Below are 21,743 nucleotides of genomic sequence, written 5' to 3' on the forward strand. Positions count from 1 at the left end.
ATTTTTTTTACAAATTCACAACGTCACTCCAAACGCGCATATCGAACCATTTAAGAAATGTACACTCGACAATGTATCACTAGAATACTACCATGTTTAATAAAGAGAACCACAGCAGACTGACAAAACCTTAAGATTACCGAAAAATTTGCACTTTTGGGGTTGTTTTACACATACGTGTATTATTTTAATAATCTTGCCATTAGAGTAGTAATTACCATATGTATACTATATAATTTTCACCACAATCACAAATATTTTTTTTATCAAAAAACGTATTTCTATTGATCAAATTGTAATCTTTTCAGGTCATCTAAATGGTATTTGACATCGTGAAACAAGATAGTTTATGTTTTATTTTGTTGAAATTTAGATTAGATTTAGAAAAACACGAATTATTTCGAGAATACCTAAAAGGTATTTATCTATTTTCAGATCAACCACTGTCCCAATGGCACTCAGGTAATGTTTTTGAATTTTTTTTCAGAAGTGTACAGATTGTCAAAACATGAATTAGAAACAGACGATTCACATCAAACAATAAACTAATGTTAAACAAGCTGGACGTGACTTGTATGCAAGACCATACGCATAAGGTCTGACTCCAGTATTGAAAAATGCAAGTCGATAGTGAAATATTGAATAAGATTGATAGGAGCTGTACCATTAGTGGAAACACATGATTTCCATAAAATCTGTAATTCAAAAAAGAATCTTATTTATTTTTTACGTCGATGCTAGTTTTAAGTTTTATTTGGTACTTTTTCCGATACATGGGAAGAACATCCAAGTATGTATGGAAGTAACTTCCTGTATGAACGCAAAGGAAAAGTATATATGATAAGATTCGGTATGGACAATTTTCCTCTAAATTGAATTTTTATATTATAATGGGAAAAAAAATCCATGGATGTAGTCAATACATATATCAATTGATTCAATATTTTAACAGATATCAGTAGAATAAAAAATATATTTAACCTTTTAAAGAAAAAGAAAAAAAATATTGAAATGGAGGAGATAAAAACTATATGATGAAATATGAAAAATTTGCTGTGAATCAAAAAGTAAAATGCTATAAAAGTGTTTTCCTTTACAGTGAATTCCCAATGCAGCTCTCATGATTTCCATCGTAAGTAACATTTGCAGTAGAATAACTTTTAGCAATCTTGTGTACTTTTAACATGCTTTTTAAACCAACTAATACTCATCATGCGTGATTAAATTCTTTGTTTGAGAGATGGAAAATGTACATGCATCGTTATAACTTTTTGACGGAGTCAAATAGCTAGATTTAGGTGTCAGTTGCAGGCTACTACGGCATCCCCGTCGGGGATAACGTCAACAAGGTATCAGTTTTTGATTATGTAAGTTTATGGGGAACCTCAAGATGTAGAGCAATGATATTTGGTTAGCAGTTGTATTGGTACATCTCATTGCCAAAGAATCGAGGTGGCTCTGTTTCTGTCCAATTAGTCATGGTTTATTGAAATAGATAATTTTGCTTCCGCGTATTTGTTAGTGATTATGTCAGTTTAAAGGGAACCACAACAGGAAGGTAAATGATTTTTGGTATGCAGACTCATAAGCATTGGCTTATCGTTCTTCCTTGGAGTCTATTTGACTCCGCCTCCTCACTTGTGGCCTGCTGATGTTGAATAATTTGCATAGTTTACAAGCTAAAGTTTATGAGTGGCCCAGTCTAAGAGGAACTGCTAATGTTAAATCAATGAAAGCCTGCGCAGGTCTTCTTTTCCCTTTGATACTAGTTAGCTTCACCCCTATATGGTTTCATTGACTGAATCTTTAACATCATTTACCAATTAAAGTTTGTGTTTAAGTTAATGTTTAGAGTAACACTTAGATAAGTCAGTGGTATTTTGTTTCCACTTTTATAACCATTAGCATGTCTCCACCCGATGGACATTCGTTGTTTCTTAAGTCATAGTTCATTGACTTTGAATGTTTGACAACATATTGTTTATGTTTAAAATATTGCAAGCGTTTTTTTTATTTTTGACTTTATTAATTTTCATTTTCAAAGTATTGTTGCACATCATACAATGATTTCGATTTTTCTTTCCTGTTTCTCTATTTTAATAGTTCTGTCTTTTCTTTCATTTCACAAATAACATTTCAAACATACTGATAAAATCCACGTTTGTTTTTTCTTCTATTAAAATGAAATAAAACGGATATGTGGTATGACTGGCAATGAGACAACAATCTACCAAGTTGAAATATAAGCAATTAAAGGCATATGTGTTAATTAAAAGAAGAAAAAAATATTTTGAGCAAGCGATTAATTGGTGTTTTCGAGAAGAACAAAAATGATGAAAAAAATAGGTCTTATTTTAACTTAAGGTTATGTACCAACTTTTTACCATTATATCAACTGTTAATCTTATTTGGTAACCTGATTATGACTTTAACCCGGATTATAAGTTGAATCATGTTGCTGAAAGTTTATTGGAATATTGTATTTTCGTCGCATTCTTTTGATTATTGCATGGTCTATAAATTCTAGACTTTAACTTTTTTATATTGCAGATGTCACATCCATGATACAAGTTTGGATAACGTATGGATGTTCAGAAGGTAAATACGTGTATGCTGCGCATGTGATTCTGTAGTGCATTCTCGAATCAACCTTCAAAGACTCTCAAACTTTATAAAAGCGTAGAAGTTTATTTCCAACAGTGGCAAAAAAGTAGTCAATTTTGTTCCTAAAGTCAGAAAAATGGGTTATCATGCATGTTAGTGCTATAAGACCATGAGCTGATAATTATATAATGGAAAATAATTAAAGAAACATAAGAAACTGAAGTTTCATAAGAAATGAAAAAAACATCTGCAGAAAACCTAAGCTATACTATACGGAGTAAAACTTGTTAAAATCATTTTAAAAAAAACACACACAAAAAACACCACATTCATCCGGAATATAAGAAAACAACGAAATATCATGGATAACAAGCAAATTTAATATAACTTATTATCCTAGCTATCTCTTTACTATCAAAGCAAATGCTACAGAATGTAAACAGAACATTATTATGAGATTAGAAAACTGTTAGATATACAAGGATTTTGACAAGATCCTTAATTTTTGTAGGGTTATAAAGATTACCTGAGCCGTATTTGGCACACATTTTTGGAATTTTGGGTCCACAATGCCCACAACTTCATACTTGTATTGCTTTTAAACTTTTTTGATCTGAGTGTCACTGGTGAGTCTTATGAAGTCGAAACGCGCGTCTGGTGTAATAAATTATAAACCTGGTTCTTTTGATAACTATATTCAAGAAACTGGTTATAAAAAGAAGAAGTGGTATGATTAACAATGAGAACACTCTCCACAAAAGACCAAATTGACACAGAAATTAACAACTATAGGTCGCTGTATGGCCTTCAACAATGAGCAAACCGAATTCCGCACAGTCAGCTATAAAAGGCCAATTGCTTATTTATAAACTTTTGTTTTCTTTTTTTACAGCTGTTAAGGATTTTTACCACTCTGTAACACACAATCAGAACGAAGGTATGATTTGAACCAATTTCGTTACTCAAGAGAAACACGTTTGTCGTTAATGGGATGTTTTCTGGTTTTAAAAATAAATTTAAAGTAAATAGAAAAACGTTCTTCCACCTAAATACAAGAGGAAAATACCCCGAATGTTATTTTGGGTACAATAAGACAACTAACTTGTAAAAGATAATAAAAGCTAAAATTTATTTGAACATTGCCCTGAAGCATTGCTGATATACAACTTTTTCCTGTTTAGTTTATCAAATATCTCAAACATTACACATTACAAATAAGACTCGAGACACGAGTGTCTTATGTTAACTAAACACTACAATACGGGTGCCACATGTGGAGCAGGATCTGCTTACCCATCCGGAGCACTTGAGATCACCCCTAGTTTGTGGTGGGGTTCATGTTGTTTATTCTTTAGTTTTCTATGTTGTGTCATGTGTACTATTTTCTGTTTGTCTTTTTCATTTTTAGCCATCGCGTTGTCTTAGATTTATGAGTTTGACTGTCCCTCTGGTATCTTTCGTCCCTCTGGTATCTTTCGTCCCTCTTTTATGAGCTAGAACACATATCCTCTATTGCATAAACGATAGATATAAACTATGAATTTAAAACGAGTTTTTATATATTCTTTTTATAAGTTCATTATATTTCAGAAAAGCGATACGACTGTTTAGACATATCTGTGGACTATTCAAGTGGTAAGATGATACAAGCAATACTATTATAAGTGAAATATATGAAATATTAATTAGAACAGAATCGAAAAAAAAAACCAAGGGAAAACGGGGATAGATACACCAATTTATTCGAACATTCAATGCACAATACAAATAGAATGTCAGGTTAAATCACTTTCAATAATCTGAAATCAGCAAAAAGCACATAATATAACAATATTTTTCATCATTGTTAGACTATAATATTAAAATTAAAATATAAGTAATATATCCGAAGTCTTTCAACATAAAAAGCAAAAACCACCTTGTTGTACATAACTTCAGCAAAAACACAAAAAGCCTCGTAAAAGATCTGAACATAACTGACAATAATATTTAAAATAGTGAACTGAGACCGTTAAATTGTATTGCTTGCATAATTTCTAACTTTGGGAAATAAGAAAAATTAAGCAACCACGATTTCAAGAGAAATAAGAATAGTCAAAGGGCAAAAAAAAACAGAAAAAAAAAGCATCCACAGAAATGATATTGACAATTTTTCACAAAATATTTACAAAAATCCATCAGACAGAGTATGACAAAAAAAACTTGATGCGACAGTCATGATCTTAGTTACAAACCTTATGTGAAAGCTAATTTCACTCTTATTACACATATTGCATTTTGAAACTTATTGTATCTAATAGTTCGCCATCATACTTAAACCGTGCATCAAGCTTTTTTTCACTCTTATTATACATGTAGCTATTTGAATCTTTTTTTTTCTTATCGTTCATCGCCATAGTGATACTTTGCAACTAGCTATTTTTACACTTATTACACATGTGACCTCTTGAATCTAATTTTTATCTGATAGTTCGTCGCCATAGTGATACTTTGCATCAAGCTATTTTTATTCTTATTGGCCATGTAACATTTTTAATCTAATTTTATCTGATAGTTCGCCGCCATAGTGATACTGTGCATCAAACTATTTCTACTCTTATCTAAACATGTTAAATCTAATTTTATCTGATAGTTCGCCATCATGATGATACTGTACATTTAGCGATCGACAGTCATTACAATAAGTGGTATCCAGATGGTGAGTTATTAAAATACGACATTGTTATTGTTCCGAATAGATTTTAACATTTTGAAAGAAATAGATACATGCAAGTTAACAGAGAAGAAAGGCTGTGCAAATAATTTCATTATAAAAATATAGAAGACGAAACACATTTTATCTTGCACTGCACAAAAAATGAATCACAAATAAATTAAATGTTCTCATATCAAAATTGTCCTATTTTAAAAATTATGACAAACAATCCAAAACGAAGGATGAATGTATCAAACTACTACTTTAAAGCAAGTGTAGAAAACCACTTAGATTAATATCATTTTTTATTAATCAATCATTTGAAATAAGGAAAAATGTCCTTATAAGTGAGTAATATGAACAATTTGAAGCTATAGAATACAATATACTTATGTCAGTAGCCTATTCTTATAAATTAACCTGTATATATATAGATATATTTAAAACTGTACATCTCATTGTTCGAAATGTGCCCAATGATATGCTATGTAGTAATGCTTAATTGCTGCATCATTACTATTTCTATACTAGTTGTATGGACCGTTGACAAATATTGTAATTGAGTTTATGCCAATAACATATTTGTATTTGTACGTCATTGTTATTGTTCCCAATAGATTTTAAGATACGTCATTGTTATTGTTCCGAATAGATTTTAACATACGACATTGGTATTATTCCCAATAGATTTTACCATACGTCATTGTTATTGTTCTGAATAGATTTTAACATACGTCATTGTTATTGTTCCGAATAGATTTTAACATACGACATTGGTATTATTCCCAATAGATTTTACCATACGTCATTGTTATTGTTCTGAATAATTAATTCCTCTTTTGTCTGGTTTGTTTTTCCGCAATAAATATTTTCAATTTACCTTAGAATTGAATAGTATTATTTTTACGTCATTTTGAATACGTTCTAAAAAAGATATTTTTTTATGTCATTTATCGAGATTTTCAAACTAATAAACCTGTAGGTCAGGTTTCTATATATATATATTGAAAATATAATAAAAAATTTGGCAACCGTGTTTGGCGAAAGAGCTTATGAAATTACACCCGACGCATATGTATTTCTTCAGTATTTTGTATAAGATTATTGCTTCTCTGCGTCCGTTCGTCTCTTTTATATTTTTATTAGGGTTGTGTCTATCTTTCGTGTATTCTTTACCTCGCTTTACTTTGCGCTACGGAGCAATTACTTTTATACGATATTTGTCCTATCTTGAAATTATAAAGTAGCAACTATCGGTTCTCGTTTGTTGTCATGTGATTTGTAAAAGATTCCATTGGCTAGAGTGTGATATAGAATTTGGAACATGTCCTACACAGGAGAAAAGATAACGGTATTGTTATCAAGATCCGATCCAATACCCAAGCAAAGAATAATATGCCTCACATTCTCATTAAGAAAAAATCACAAAACTAATTAAATGGGCATTTAAAAAGTCAGAATGTGAATATATATGTTCAAACTCTTTAAGGTCATTTTCTAGTAGCAATGAACAAACAAACTATGTCAATTGGACATGCTTTGATACTATATATGCCCTTGAATTATTACTAGATGACATTTTTGTTCGCTTTGCCGATTCCGTATATCAGCAGGGTATCGGAATTCCAATTGGGACTAACTTGTTGCAGACCTGTTTTTATATTGCTATGAGTTACAATTGATGACAAAAATCAGTAAAGACCAATCTAAACAACATCTGATAAACAAATTTAATAATACTTTAAGATATTTGGATAATATTTTGGCTCTCAATAATGACGACTTAAGTATGTATACTAAAGAAATTTATCCTGTTGAACTTACTTTAAATAAAGCTTATACTAACAATGACCACTGCCCTTTCCTCGATCTTAATATCTATAACACTAAACAGAAAGCTTAATACTAAAATTTATGTATAAAAGAGATGATTTTTCATTTCCTATCGTTAATTATCCTTTTTTAGATGGTGACGTTCCCTTGTCACCATCTTACGGTGTTTATATATATCAACTTGTACGATTCGCTCGTGTACGTAACAATTTTTAAGATTTTAACGAGAGAAATTTATGTATTACTGAAAAATTATTACACCACGGTGTTCGATATCATAAACTAGTCAAAACATTTACTAAATTTTATCATCGGTATAAGGATATCATTCGCAAATATAACTCAACATGCAGACTTCTTATACATTCAGGTATTTCACATCCATTTTTTTATGGAAATATTCTTTATAAAGAACAAAAATGGCAGTATTTACCTCAGAAACTAACGAAACCTTTAAATAGACTTATTAGGAAGGGATAGAGTTACGATACTGTTGTCAGGTCATTGAAGATGAAATCATAATCTTTCAATCAGTTTAATTGCAGACTGGAGCTGGCATGTCCGTTAACTGCTTGTAGTCTGTTGTTATTTATGTATTATTGTCATTTTGTTTATTTTCTTTGGTTACATCTATTGAAATCAGACTCGGACTTCTCTTGAACTGAATTTAAATGTGCGTATTGTTATGCGTTTTCTTTCTACATTGGCTAGAGGTATAGGAGGAGGGTTGAGATCTCATAAACATGTTTAACGCCACTGCATTTTTTTCGCCTGTCCTAAGTCAGGAGCCTCTGGCCTTTGTATTATTTTATTTTAGTTTCTTTTTGGAAATTAGTATGGCGTTCATTATCTCTGAACTAAAATATATTTGTTTAGGGGCCAGCGGAAGGACGCCTCCGGGTGCGGGAATTTCTCGCTACATTGAAGACCTGTTGGTGACCATATTTTTTTCTATGGTCGGGTTGTTGTCTCTTTGGACCATTTCCCATTTCCATTCTCAATTTTAGTTAACCGCTCACCTTGCTGTATTATATTGCGTCAAATTCATATTGATAAACTGTAAATAGTTCTCAAAGGTACGAGGATTATAATTTTGTACGCCAGACGCGCGTTTCGTCTACATAAGACTCATCAGTGACGCTCATATCAAAATGTTATGAAGCCAAACAAGTACAAAGTTGAAGAGCATTGAGGGTCCAAAATTCCAAAAAGTTTTGCCAAATACGGCTAAGGTTATTTATGCCTGGGATAAATGTATTTATAATATTATGAAGTACTCTGTATTCTTAAAGAAAGGTTTAACTTTTGTTTTCCCCTGGGTCTTATTCCAATTTATTATGCATTTTCATTTTACATAGATAACTTTTAAAAGACTTTTTTCAGTTCATCACGTGGTCGGAAGCGCACATCGTCATGACTGCACTGAAGAAGTCCTTCGTTGGGTAGAAAGTATGTTCATATATATATAATTATTTCATACGTACAAAAAAGGTTCAAACAGTTCAAATGGAATGAATTTAAAGGCTATAGCTCATCGTACGGTCTGCAAAATTGATGAGAAAACCCTAATTGTATAGTCAGCTACCAACGGTCCAAATACAAAAAAAACAGCTCGATTTAAGAAAGATGCAAGATAGCCACCAACAACAGCCAGTAGCTCTTTTCACAATAAATCTTAAGTGTAAAATTTATCGTAAGTCTAAAATATTCCTTAACAATTCAGTTAAAAAAATTATCGTAAGATAAAATAATTTTACACTTAAGATTTTCTGTGAAGAGGGCAACTGAATTACAGGATCATTTGAAAATATAAAAGTTGTGCGTTCCTTATAATCTTTATAATGCTTTCTTGTAAAATATATATATATATATATAATATCTTATTCTGCACATCATACATTCTCAAAAGTCAATTCAAGGATGCAGTCTTTAAAGGGATTGCAAAAGACTATCATAATATCATACGATTAGGCTTAAACCATTATTAAAAGCATTATCAGAATATTTTCGTAATATTTAACGCTTACTTTGTATAATCTTGTTTCATGTATTTTACCAGATCTAATAAGAACAACTACTACCAAAGCTACAACGATAAATGCTGCAACTACTATGACAACTGGTGGAATAACTACAACTTCCCAATCTCTTAAGCCTGGGACCAGCATGAACAGTGGTAAACAATTTTTCGCTAAAAGAAAAAAACTAAAACAAAGGCGTCCATTGATATTCAATATAAAAAAAAACGGAAACCTCAATTTAAGAAGTTGAAACATGATGTTTCTTTATTTAACTGCATAATACGGTGAAATTCTAACAACTATATAAAAAAGAGCGGGAAAATATGAAGAAGATTGTCACACTCCAATAATCGAAAGAAACTAGGCAACAGAAAAACAACACTGTAACCTAAAGATTGAGCAACACAAACTTCACCCAAAAACCTTCGTGGAATTCATGTGCTCCGTAAGAGGAAGCATTACCAATGGACTAATATCATGGCATATAATGTTTACAACTTACTATAACAAAAAATTAGACTTGTCTTGTTATTTATTTATATACAACATAGAAGGACACAGCTATATGTATATATAGAAAATTTGGAATATTTGTCTATGGAATAGAAGCCATAAGATTAAAATATCGACTATCATTGGTTCTGGATAGTTCGCTTGTTCTGGAAGACCTCCACATGTGGATATGCCTTTAATCCTTAGTCTACCTATTAGTTGACTAATAATTGTCATTAGTATGCATATAGTATGAACAAAGACAGAATTGATGCTATATTAAAAAAATCATTTTACTCTCTTGCAGCCAATCAATGTGACCAAGTGACTCATAAAAATCGTGAGTGTTTCATATAAGTAAGAGATAAAAAAAAAAAAAAAAAAAAAGAGATTCAATCCAAAATTTTCAACATTTGAAAATGCCTGTAACTTGTCAGAAATATGATAGTTGTTGTCCATTCGTTTGATGTGTTTTGTCATTTGATTTTGCCATTTGATTAGGGAATTTTTCCCCGGAGTTCAGTTTTTTTGTGATTTTCTTTTTTGTATTTTTTATGATATTTTTGAAACATAACCAGACAACAGTTTTTTATAATTCATAGAATGAACAGTATAATGCATTTGTTCAGTTAATGAATACATATATATCTATTTATGTTCTTCTTAATTTTTGTACACTTCTATTTACATTTTATCGCCTAAAACATAATTTTGATCATCGTTTTTTAATCATTTCATCAATATGGACTAAGAAAAGTCAACATTTACTTAAGGAATGACTGTAAAAAAAATTCTGTCTATGACGAAATAACATAAAAAATGTGGTGCTTACTGAATATCGCGCGTAGCGTGTTATTTAACAGTGTGCACCAATTTTTTTTATGTTATTTCGAAAACACAGAAAAAATATAACACTCATTTCTTATAATTAAATCTAAATTCCTTTTTAAAGCGTAAAAAAACATGAAAATACGTTGATGACGTCACGGTCACATGAATAAATGTATATGGACTCATAACAGAATAACGTCAGCCAATCAGAGGGTAAAAACACAAAAATACTGAACTCCGAGGAAAATTCAAAAAGGAAAATCAAAAATCAAAAGGCAAAATCAAAAGTCCAAACACATCAAACGAATGGATAACAACTGTCATATTCCTGACAGGCATTTTCTAATGTAGAAAATGGTGGATTGAACCTGGTTTTATAGCTAGCTAAACCTCTCACTTGTATGACAGTCGCATCAAATTCCATTACATTGTCAACGATGTATGAACAAAACAAACATACTCAAAGAGTAAAAATATCAAAAATAGGGGTACAGCAGTCAATATTGTGTTATCATCTTAATATTACTATAAAAACAACAATTGTAACGAAGAATCACAAAAAGGCATACATCAAATTTAACATACTCATTTTGCTTTTCTTGTACCACTTAATTTATGTATATAAAGTCTACCCGTAAAGGAAAGAAGGTTTTCATTGCTGGTGTAAAAATGCGCGTTTGAAATTCGCACAGGTAGACATAAAAATAATTTTGTCGTTCAAAGTATGAAGGCATACATACATGCATCACTATAAAAACAACAAATGTAACAAAGAAGCACAAAACGGCATACATCAAATTTAACATACTCATTTTGCTTTTCTTATACCACTTAATTTATCTATATAAAGTCTACCTGTAAAGGATAGAAGGTTTTCATTGTTGGTGTAAAATTGCGCGTTTGAAATTCGCACAGGTAGACATAAAAATAATTTTGTCGTTCAAAGTATGAAGGCATACATACATGCATAGTCACGTAAACGTTGATATAACAAACAACAGACTCAACAGTAAATGTAAAACCAGGTTTAATCTACCGTTTTCGACATAAGAAAATGCATGTACCAAGTTAGAAATATGACAGTTGTTACAAATACGTTTCATTTGTTTGGGCTTTTGATTTCGCCATTTGATAAAGGACTTTCCATTTTGAATTTTCCTCGGAGTTCAGTATTTTTGAGATTTTACTTTTTGGTAACTTCGCATATAGTATTTTATATTTTTAACTGATATAAGTATAATCATAAACAAGAGTGCACACGCTTACATGTTTCGCCTTCTTTACTAATCATTGATATTATGTTGATAGTCCTAAATATAAAGCTTTTTATGACAACTGTCACATAAACTCAACTTTAACCAAGAAAACTAAACATTAATCAGTGAACCATAAAAATGAGCTCAAGGTCAGATGAAGCATGCCAGGTAGACATGTACAGATAACAATTCTTCCATGTAACAAATATAGTTGACCTATTGCTTATGAATTAAGAAAATTAAACCAAAACACAAATTCTTAACACTTAGCAATGAACCGTGAAATGAAGTCAAGTTCAAATAAAACCTGTGCGACTAACATACAGATCATAAATTATTTCCAAACACCAAATATAGTTGACCTATTGCATATAGTATTAGAAAAATAGGCCAAAACTGTAAAACTTATCTTTGACCACTGAACCATGAAAATGAGGTTAAGATCAGATGACAACTGTCAGCTAGAAATGTACACCTTACAATCATTTCATACACCAAATTAAGTGTACCTATTGCATATAGTATAAGAAAAACAGACCACAACACAAAAACTTTACCATGTCTACTGAACCATGAAAATTAGGTCGAGGTCAGATGACACCTACCAGTTGGACATGTACACCTTACAGTCCTTCCATACATCGAACATACTAGACTTATTGCTTATATTATCTGGGATATGGACTTTACCACCAAAACTTAACATTTTTCACTTGAAATGAGGTCGAGGTCAAGTGCAAACTGTCTGACGGGCATGAGGACTTTGTAAGGTACGCACATACCAAATATAGTTATCCTCTTACTTATAATAAGAGAGAATTTAACCTAACAAAAATCTTAACTTTTTTTTAAAGAATTTCATGAACCATGAAAATGACGTCAAGGACATTGGACATGTGACTGACGGAAAGTTCGCAACCTGAGGCATCTATATATAAAGTATGAAGCATACAGGTTTTCCACCTTCTAAAATATAAAGCTTTTAAGAAGTAAGCTAGAACCGCCGCCGCCGGATCACTATCCTTGTGTCGAACTTTCTGCACACAAAAGTTGCAGGCTCGACAAAAATCATGAAAAGTCATCATAAAAAAAATCATAAAAAAACCCATAAAAGTCAACATTAAAAAGGAGGCTGTGTTTAATTGCCAATGCAATGAGACAATTCTACTAATCTTTGAAAATCTTTCTTTGTGGTATTGATATAGTATATCTGAAACAGTTTAGAAGAGGTATATATTATCGTTTTAGCAAAAAAGGAATGTTGATGTCATAATATGTTTATAATTTTAATAGTTCGTGGATAGTCAGGTCAACAAAAAAAGAAATTGATAAATTATTCGTGCACTAAGATAAGTTTTGTTTAAAAAATATCAACTTAATTGAACATTGATTCATATGTAGTCTGTCAGTGAAAAGTAATATAGGGTTAAGAAAAAGAGGGTACACACGAACCACCGAATATTATTGTTTCAATTTTAAAAAGCTTTTTGCTTTACGGATCATAGTATTTATCGTTCCCAATCTCAACAGACGTGGCTTCGTATTGTTGGTTCTTTTTAAAATAAGTTATAATGTCGGAAAAACCAAGGTTAATATATTCCTATACCCAATTCAATCATTTTGGGTTATGCCATTTACCTATGAGTTGTTGTGCTAAAATAAAATACCAAGCTTCATTTTATTGTAAACTTAAAAATGTGAAAGACCATAAAAAATTTTTTTAAATGTTACCAATCCTTTGTACGGATAACAAATAAATGCCAAAATCCCAAACTAGTACAGACATTTTCCAAATATAATATATTGTTAGAAGGTATTGTGTAAAAATGGACCCTTTAAATAGTTATCAAAGGTACTAGGGTGATAATTTAGTATGCCAGACGCGCGTTTCGTCTACATAAGACTCATCAGTTGCGCTCATATCAAAATATTAAAAGTATGACATTTAAATTATTATAATTTTACAGCTATTGTTAAGTATAAAAATTGAAGTGTTACGACTAGATTCTAAAATATTCCCCTAATTTGAATAATTCCCTTTTTATGAAACATAGCATGGTTTTGAATATTAAAACAACTGTTTTCTATTTTTTAAAGTTTATGACAAAATATATGAATTTTACTTTGCATTACTATTTTGAAATCCTATTTTAAAATCCTAATTTGAAACATTCTTTTATAAAATTTTAGGTGAATTTCGATATGTACGAGAAGGTATTGCATGAATATTTTGTGTAATGTTATTTCATTGATACAACATTAAGTGCTCCTTCGTTTTCAAAATGTTAAAAATAAACATATGAATGGTAACTAACGCATTATCTGATAGACTTTTGTTAGATTTTCCTAATATAATAATTTTATTAGATTTGAAAACAAATTCTTTATTACTTTGACGAGTTTATGTTTTGATAACTTTTCAATAAGTTAACGACCTTTTGGACTATTTTGAATATTGAGATTAAAGTTGTAGTTTGATAGTTACTGGCTACTTTGAGATATGTGTGCCTGAAATAAAATATGTGAAGAACAAAATCATAGCTTTACTCAACCCTAGATGAAAGAGAATTTGTCTCTTTTCCTGTTTACTCTTTAATCTTAATGAACTTCTTTTTATTACAATTGTTGTTGCTTTCTATCTTATAGATGCTATTGTATTGTTGAATGGACTTATCAGGCACACTCATTTTAGCGGTTTGTATTAGATCAGTAAGGATATAAGTGTTAATGAAGTCGACAGTTATTTTACCAATGTTCAAATATTATTATAGGAAGAATCAAGGAAGATTAAAAAAAACCTAAAGGAATCTGATGAACAGCAAACAGAACGAGACCGAGTGTGTTGTCAAGAAAAACGTTTCATTCTATCTATAAAATTCCGCCTAAGTGAAACTAGACACTAAGTTAAAATATCACACAAGAGAGAATAGCACACAAAGAGCAAACTTGCAGATCAGACTTCTTGTATCTTAAGATATAAGACCGCGAAAACATTTCAGGAGTGAGGTGAGACATTGACACATAATATGAGTCAATTCGCGAGCGTGATCAAAACTTATGTGATGTCACTAATTGTATGAACTTTGTTTAATTTGTTTTCTCCAGTTTATCAGTATTTGATTTTCCTTTCAGTGTTTGTATATTTTTAAAGGAAAAAAGAATTTGACAGTTATTTTTTTTAGAGTCTTATCAGGCTGCTAAATGAAATATCAAATATAAGCCCTATCAATCAACCCAAAGATATACCATACAAAACTTTTCTTTTCATTCTTTTACATTTTTAAAAATAATTCGGTACACAATCCCACCCAAAACATTATTTTCAACAATAGTTTTTGGTCACACCAATAATCTTTTTCAATCAAACAAAGATGTTCAAGAAAATTTCCAATTTTTGGCAAATTATTAGGCAAATTAACTTTTTGACATGATCTATTACATTTTTACATTCTCAAAATAAATACGCCTACAATCTGTCGATACCTGTATCTTGGCATTGCATAAGGTCATATTTTCCTCTACTGTTTTTGTCTATTGGATTTTGGATGTGTTCTGATTGATAATTTAGTCTTCGATGCACGATTTCTTTTATCAGTAGTAAGTGGTTTTGAACTAGCTGTCGGTAACTGAGAGTACTCTCATAGTGTCTCTTTGTTGTCGTAAGTACCCGGACACATCCACTCTGTGTTTTTGTTAGATGTATTTCTATTTGTATCCATCTGATAAGTTGAGCCTTTTTCAATTGATGTTTATAGTTCGTTCATATGTTGTACTGTTACACCGCTCACTGTTCCAGGTTAGGGGATGATTGAGAGCCCGCTAACATTACTAACCCCGTCACATTCTGTATGTATGTATGTATGTATGTATGTATGTATGTATGTATGTATGTATGTATGTATGTATGTATGTATGTATGTCTCTGTTCCAATTCAGAAGCCTATAATTCAGTGGTTGTGGTTTGTTGGTGTGTTACATATTTGGTTTTCGTTCATTTACTGTACATTTATTATGCCGTTCGTTTTCTCGTTTGAATAGTTTAACATTTGTTATTTTTGACTTGTTATAGCTGATTACGCGTTATGGGCTTTGCTCATTGTTGAAAGTCGTACAGTGACCTAAGGTTGTTAATTTCTGTGTCATTTTGGTCACTTGTGGAGAGTTGTCTTTTGGCAATTACCACATCCTCTTTTTGATATATCAAAATATATCACCGTTAGTTCTCAAACATATAAAATTGTCTGGAAGCATTGATGCTGAAGATGATAAAAAAAAGTGGTTAATGATTAATTCAAGGCAATATTTACCTCTAGATATACACTTTTGAATTTTCTATGAATTCTAGGGCTTTTAGAATAAGAGTAATGAGTTGTCGTTCCCTTATTAATGTATAGTACTTTCTTGCAGTTAGGTATATTTTGACTTTGTCCTCTCCACTCATTCGTAAAAGTAGGCGTTTTCAATAAATTTAGATAATAAATACATTGTGTTGAATCTAATTCGTTTATTTCTACTTGTTTTAAAAATGTTATTTAATAGACATTTTGGAACTCATAATTTGATTTTTTCTAAATATCAAGATAGTGTGAAAAACAAATATTGCATGCTGCAGATAGTACAACATCTTTTATAGGTTGCAAAGAACATGAATACTGTCTTGATGCAATGATCATTTCTATAATACACTAAGAGGACACCCAATGTAAAGCGTTATTATTGATTAAGAAAATTAAAACAAAAAACGGTTAAATATCTAGGTCTCATTCGGCAATGTCAAAATTTTTCGGAAGTTGTTGAGATTTCTTCGATGTATACAGTATTTGAATTTTTTTACAAACAATAGAAATCATAGTTGACAATGTTTTATTTAGTAACATCATGTTTTATTTGTAGTCGTTGAGAAACTTTACTTAGAACTAGCTCTAGGCTTTTCAGAGCATACAGCAGTTGGTCGGCGCCACACTCGTATGTTTATGTTTATGTTATATATTTTAATATAGAAAAAAATCTTATTTCATTATTTTATGTTGAGGAAAATGAAGGTGTCACACAAAATCACGACAAATTTAATCTTAAAAACTTAATATAATGTTTGTTCTTTTTATTTCTTAAATAAACTATTTCCAGCCTATATATAACCTGAGTGAATGAAGAGCATCTCGATTCGTCAAGCTCAAATTATTTAGAATAAAAAACATGTGAAATACACTACGACACATGGTGGATAAGATTTTAAAATTTGGCTATGAATAAGTGAATGAATGCAATACGTAACGTTACAGCTAATTTTCTAAAGCATGTAGAGCAAGAGTTAGTTAGCTTGCTTGCTTTGTTTTTATATTGTACAATCATTAGAATAACACCCAATTAAATTCAAATATTATATATACAGGTTAAACTTTGCCTATATATATTGTTTAAAGATTTCAATCTTATTTACAAACCTTGTATAAACAATTATACAAACAAAGCAAGCAAGCCAACCAGAGTTTTGCTTTACATGCATTAGGAAATTAGCTGTAAAGATTTCCTAGAGATACAATTACAGTAAAAAAAATCTTTGCAGGTCAAACAGATGTAATAACAGAATGTAAGTTTAAAAGTGTATTACTTTTGTAAATGGTTTATTTTTTGGCATTGCAATTCATTATTCATAAACAAATAAAGTTATTTTCGATAATCGTAAAGTCATTTAGCATGTTTAGGATACAATATTGCAAATCAAACGTGTTTTTGCAAACTTTTACAATAAAAGAGGGGTTAAAGATACGAGAGAACAGTCAAATTTTAAATCGAATATAAACTTACAACGCAACGGCTAGACATGAAAAAGACAAACAAACATATAAAAGTACACATGACACAACATAGAAAGCTAAAGACTAACACAAACCACTACAAAAACTAAAAGTAGTTTTAATTAAGTAAATCTAGTTACACCTAAAAGGAGACAAAAACGTTAGTTGAAATAGGATTTTGATTTTTTTCATTTGTGTATAAGTACTCATACTTGGTCAACAAAAGTCAAAATTTCAGACTCCAGATAATTGATCTGTTCACATGTACACACTTATGCTGTTTAATTGAATACAAAACCTATATATCTCATGATACGCTGTAATACTGGAAATTTTAGTCAAGATAGTAATACATTCGAAATTGTTAATAACTCGTATTAATGAAGAACTTTTTGGCGTTAAAGTCAACATTTAAACAATATGAAAGTTTTTCTTGTAGTTACGAATCTGTAAAACTAACAACATAATCAAACACAACTGAGGGTAACTTTTTGAAATTGAAATTAGTTTCATTGCATTGGATAGACAGGATTGTTACTTGTATAAATGAATAAGCGCTAAAAAACTTATTAAACTGAACCGACAGCAACACGAACACCTATAATGTTTGAAAGAAAAAGACTGTAATAGTATACATTTAGTACATATATTTTATTCTTTATGATGCCATCAATTTATAAGTTTGAATGTCCCTTTTATATATTTCGCCCCTCGTTTACAGTATAGTCGCCGTCACGTAAAATTGGCACCATGATTTTTGTCAAAATTTTCTTAAATATTGACCGTGTTTACTCGAGATCATGTTTTTCAATTAGCGGAATAAAAATCCAATCCAAATATATACTACTGTCCTACCTTTTAATGTGATTGCACTATATAATCCTGACCTTCACAGTTTTTTTCATTGTAAAACCGCCATCTTGGTTTCTATCCCTTACTACGTAACATTCGTTACTCTCCGGTAATATCATTGTCATTGATGATACGATTTCCCGCGCTTATTGCATAAAGATGACGAACAGCTCCGAGAGACACAGGAAGAGACCTCTTTGATTTAACACCAAACGTCAAAAACATCCCAATCTTTGACTTTCCTTCCAAAAAAATCTTCAGCATCCTTATACAACTTAGAACTGGCTACACAACCCTTAATTTTTATAAACAACGCACAGGGCAAGACACCACCGACTTATGCAGCTGTGGAATTAAGGAAACACAACAGCACTACCTCACAGAGTGCCCCAACTACGAGAGTTATAGAGAAGAAATGTACCACCAAATTACAAAGGAAATTGGAATACGTAAGATCAAAACATGCACCCTGCTAGGAAGACTAGAGCACGAAAACACAGAAGAATATAAACGGAAGTTAGAAATCATTTCGGCCTTTATCACAAAAACAGGACGTTTCGACTTAACCGAACATCCGCAACCTCAATCGTAACAGCAATAACAAAATTAAAGTACATGGAGGAAAATACATGGAGGAAGATACACATAGGGCGTAATATGCACCAATGAGAAGAGTTATGCCATAAGGCCATAAGATTGAGACACAAGAAAATTGAGAGCACGTGGACTCCACGGTAACACTTCCGGTAATAACAATGTCGGATTCCACCATACAAAATAATGTTGGAATTTGTGAAAGTCAGGATTATACTGTGCAAACACAATAAAAGGTAGGACAGTAGTATATATTTGGATTGGATTTTTATTCCGCTAATTGAAAAACATGATCTCGAGTAAACGCGGTCGATATTTAAGAAAATTTTGACAAAAATCATGGTGCCAATTTTACGTGACGGCGACTATAGTGAAGGTTCAGAATTGCAATTGTTCGAAAGTATACACATAATATTCTCCTTCAGTTAAAAAAATCACGTCTAACATCAACGATTTAATAAAAGTGCAGTTTGATCTTGGAACGAAATTCTTTATTTTCAATAAGCTTTCTCTTTGATATATAGATTATAGATAATATGATTAAATTACATGTACGTCTTTCGACACCACAAAAAGCTCTAAACTTCATTGGTTCCAGTACAGAATAGTGCACAGAATCATAGGCACAAATGAATTTTTATTTAAAATTAAGGTAAAACAATCAGATAAATGTACTTTCTGTAATGAAGCTATTGAAGATATTGAACACATATTTTGGACATGCCATAAAATTTCAGATTTATGGATTGAACTTGGTGATTGGATTTATAACCAAACACAAATATTGATTCCATTTAATATAGATATTATTTTATTTGGAAATTTAGGTAACAATATAAATGATAGGATAAAAAACTTAATAATACTCCTGACAAAATTCTATATTTACAGAACTAAACTCTGTGAAAACATTGTAAATTTTACAGGACTTAAAAACTACCTCAAAGAATCTCTGGTACTAGAAAAGAATTATTTTTTTAAAAGAAAACCTTTTCATAAGGCCAATATCTGCTGGGATCCCTGGCTTCCGATTTTAGAAGACTAGTTTATTATCAAAAATTGGTACATTATGTACCAGAATTATTTATACGTACATTCCTTTCATTATCCACACCACCACCTATGTTATAATTTAATACTGTTATATGCTGGTTTTATATATATGCTTGATGTTTTGTCTATGTTTATAACTACATTTAGGTTCCTCTAAGTTATTGCCTGTATGCAAATATTTGAATAAATATATACTGCAAGTAAAATATATTTATTATTTTATTTTTTTAAATTTTTTTTCCAAAATTCAAAACTTCTGTGTTTTTTTATTTATTTATTCTTTATAATTTATTATTTTTTTTTATCTACTCAGATTTATTGATCATTCTATATTGATAATGTTTTTAGCTGGTTATATTACAATTTACAATGATTTATGAATGTATATATATATATTACAGAAACTAACAAATACTAATCAAATTAATTATATGCTACTAACGGTTAACGAGTCCGGGATAAGGTACCGGTATTTGATGTATCCACTAACAAATGTAAAAATATCAATAAAGTATGATTAATTTAATAAAAAAAAAAAAAAAAAAAAAATACATGTTCGTCCAGATATCATTGAAAATGAATGAGAAATCGGGAATTTGTCCCCAAAAAAAAAAAAACTGACAGAAAACAGTGAGTCTCTTTGAGTTGAAAGTTCTCGTTATGTGGAAAAAAATGTTCTTAAAAAGTTTTTATATGTACTATCATCTCAAATTTAACCACTCTTACCATTTGTGCTCGAACAGTGAATACTGATGCGTCCTCGGTAACAACTTTTTATTGTATTGTGTTGACTTTGGGATTTAGTGTCTGAAAAACTCTTGTATGTATTTGTTTTATAACATTTGAATCCTGCTACTGCTCAAAATATCTTTTTACAGATAACAGTATCAAAAGTTACATGCTAGGAAATATGAATGAGATTTGTCGCCAGGAAATATATACATGGATAGAAGGTACTGTTTGAAAACTACAAAGGAAAACTATAATTTCGCTAGTAGATTTTTAAAATTGGTGAGGTATAAAATTACATAATAAGAGGCAAAGCAAAGATAACGGATTAAGCTTATCGATAAGCTCAATCCCTTCTAATCATATTATATAAACAATTTTACTAAACATATGCACATATTATATAGAACCACTGTAAATTGTTCGGTAATAATAAAAAAAAACACCTGTACACAGACACACATCCTATTCTTAATAGAGAAAACGGGCGTTTTATATCATTTTTTATATACATTATGATTGAACACACAGACTGAATGTGAGCTTTTAATCAACATCATCTTTATAGTATAAATAAATGTTTTCTAAAATGACTTATAGTTTTATGCTTTTTACAGGTCAAGCTAAGTTACATGGTGCCTCTGGATAATGTAATATAAATCAAGATATTAGTAAAGAATCGATTAAATAAATATGTATTTTGAACTTGTATGTTTCAGACTTTATACTCTCCATCGTTGAAAATATTTAGCTTTACAATATTTTCATCTCCAGCGTTCCCGATTAAGGTCATTTTAGAATCCCCTATAAGGCGCATTGATATAAAAATAAAAAGATAAAGTATGATTGCCAATGAGACAATTATGTACAAAGTTCGAATACAGTAGATGTAAACAATTATAAGCAATAATACGACCTTCAGCAATGAGTCGAGATAGAAACCATAAAATATGTTTCATATTCTTTTAAATTATTCATTTAAGTT

At 30.6% G+C, this 21,743-nt stretch overlaps 1 protein-coding gene across 1 annotated transcript; it reads left to right on the forward strand.

Annotated features, from left to right (window-relative positions):
* The first annotated feature begins 1,102 nt into the window (after nt 1-1,102).
* Nucleotides 1,103-21,407, forward strand: LOC134688065 (uncharacterized). Its single transcript, XM_063548533.1, has 11 exons — nt 1,103-1,132; nt 2,551-2,598; nt 3,497-3,541; nt 4,195-4,239; nt 5,237-5,302; nt 8,516-8,581; nt 9,192-9,308; nt 9,953-9,985; nt 14,379-14,426; nt 16,626-16,697; nt 21,376-21,407. Exons 2-11 carry the CDS (start codon nt 2,562-2,564, stop codon nt 21,405-21,407), a joined length of 561 nt encoding a protein of 186 aa, XP_063404603.1. The 5' UTR covers nt 1,103-1,132; nt 2,551-2,561.
* Nucleotides 21,408-21,743: the final 336 nt, after the last annotated feature.

The sequence above is a fragment of the Mytilus trossulus genome, chromosome 10, assembly GCF_036588685.1.
Source record: "Mytilus trossulus isolate FHL-02 chromosome 10, PNRI_Mtr1.1.1.hap1, whole genome shotgun sequence".
Classification (NCBI taxonomy): domain Eukaryota; kingdom Metazoa; phylum Mollusca; class Bivalvia; order Mytilida; family Mytilidae; genus Mytilus; species Mytilus trossulus.

What these genes read in the sequence shown, in the direction of transcription:
- LOC134688065 (XM_063548533.1), top strand. Translation starts at nt 2,562, where the DNA reads ATGATACAAGTTTGGATAACGTATGGATGTTCAGAAG. An exon ending in ATCTGTGGACTATTCAAGTG is followed by an intron (nt 4,240 to 5,236) that starts GTAAGATGATAC and finishes TTTATCTGATAG; the next exon opens with TTCGCCATCATGATGATACT. An exon ending in CAGGCACACTCATTTTAGCG is followed by an intron (nt 14,427 to 16,625) that starts GTTTGTATTAGA and finishes TTTTATTTGTAG; the next exon opens with TCGTTGAGAAACTTTACTTA.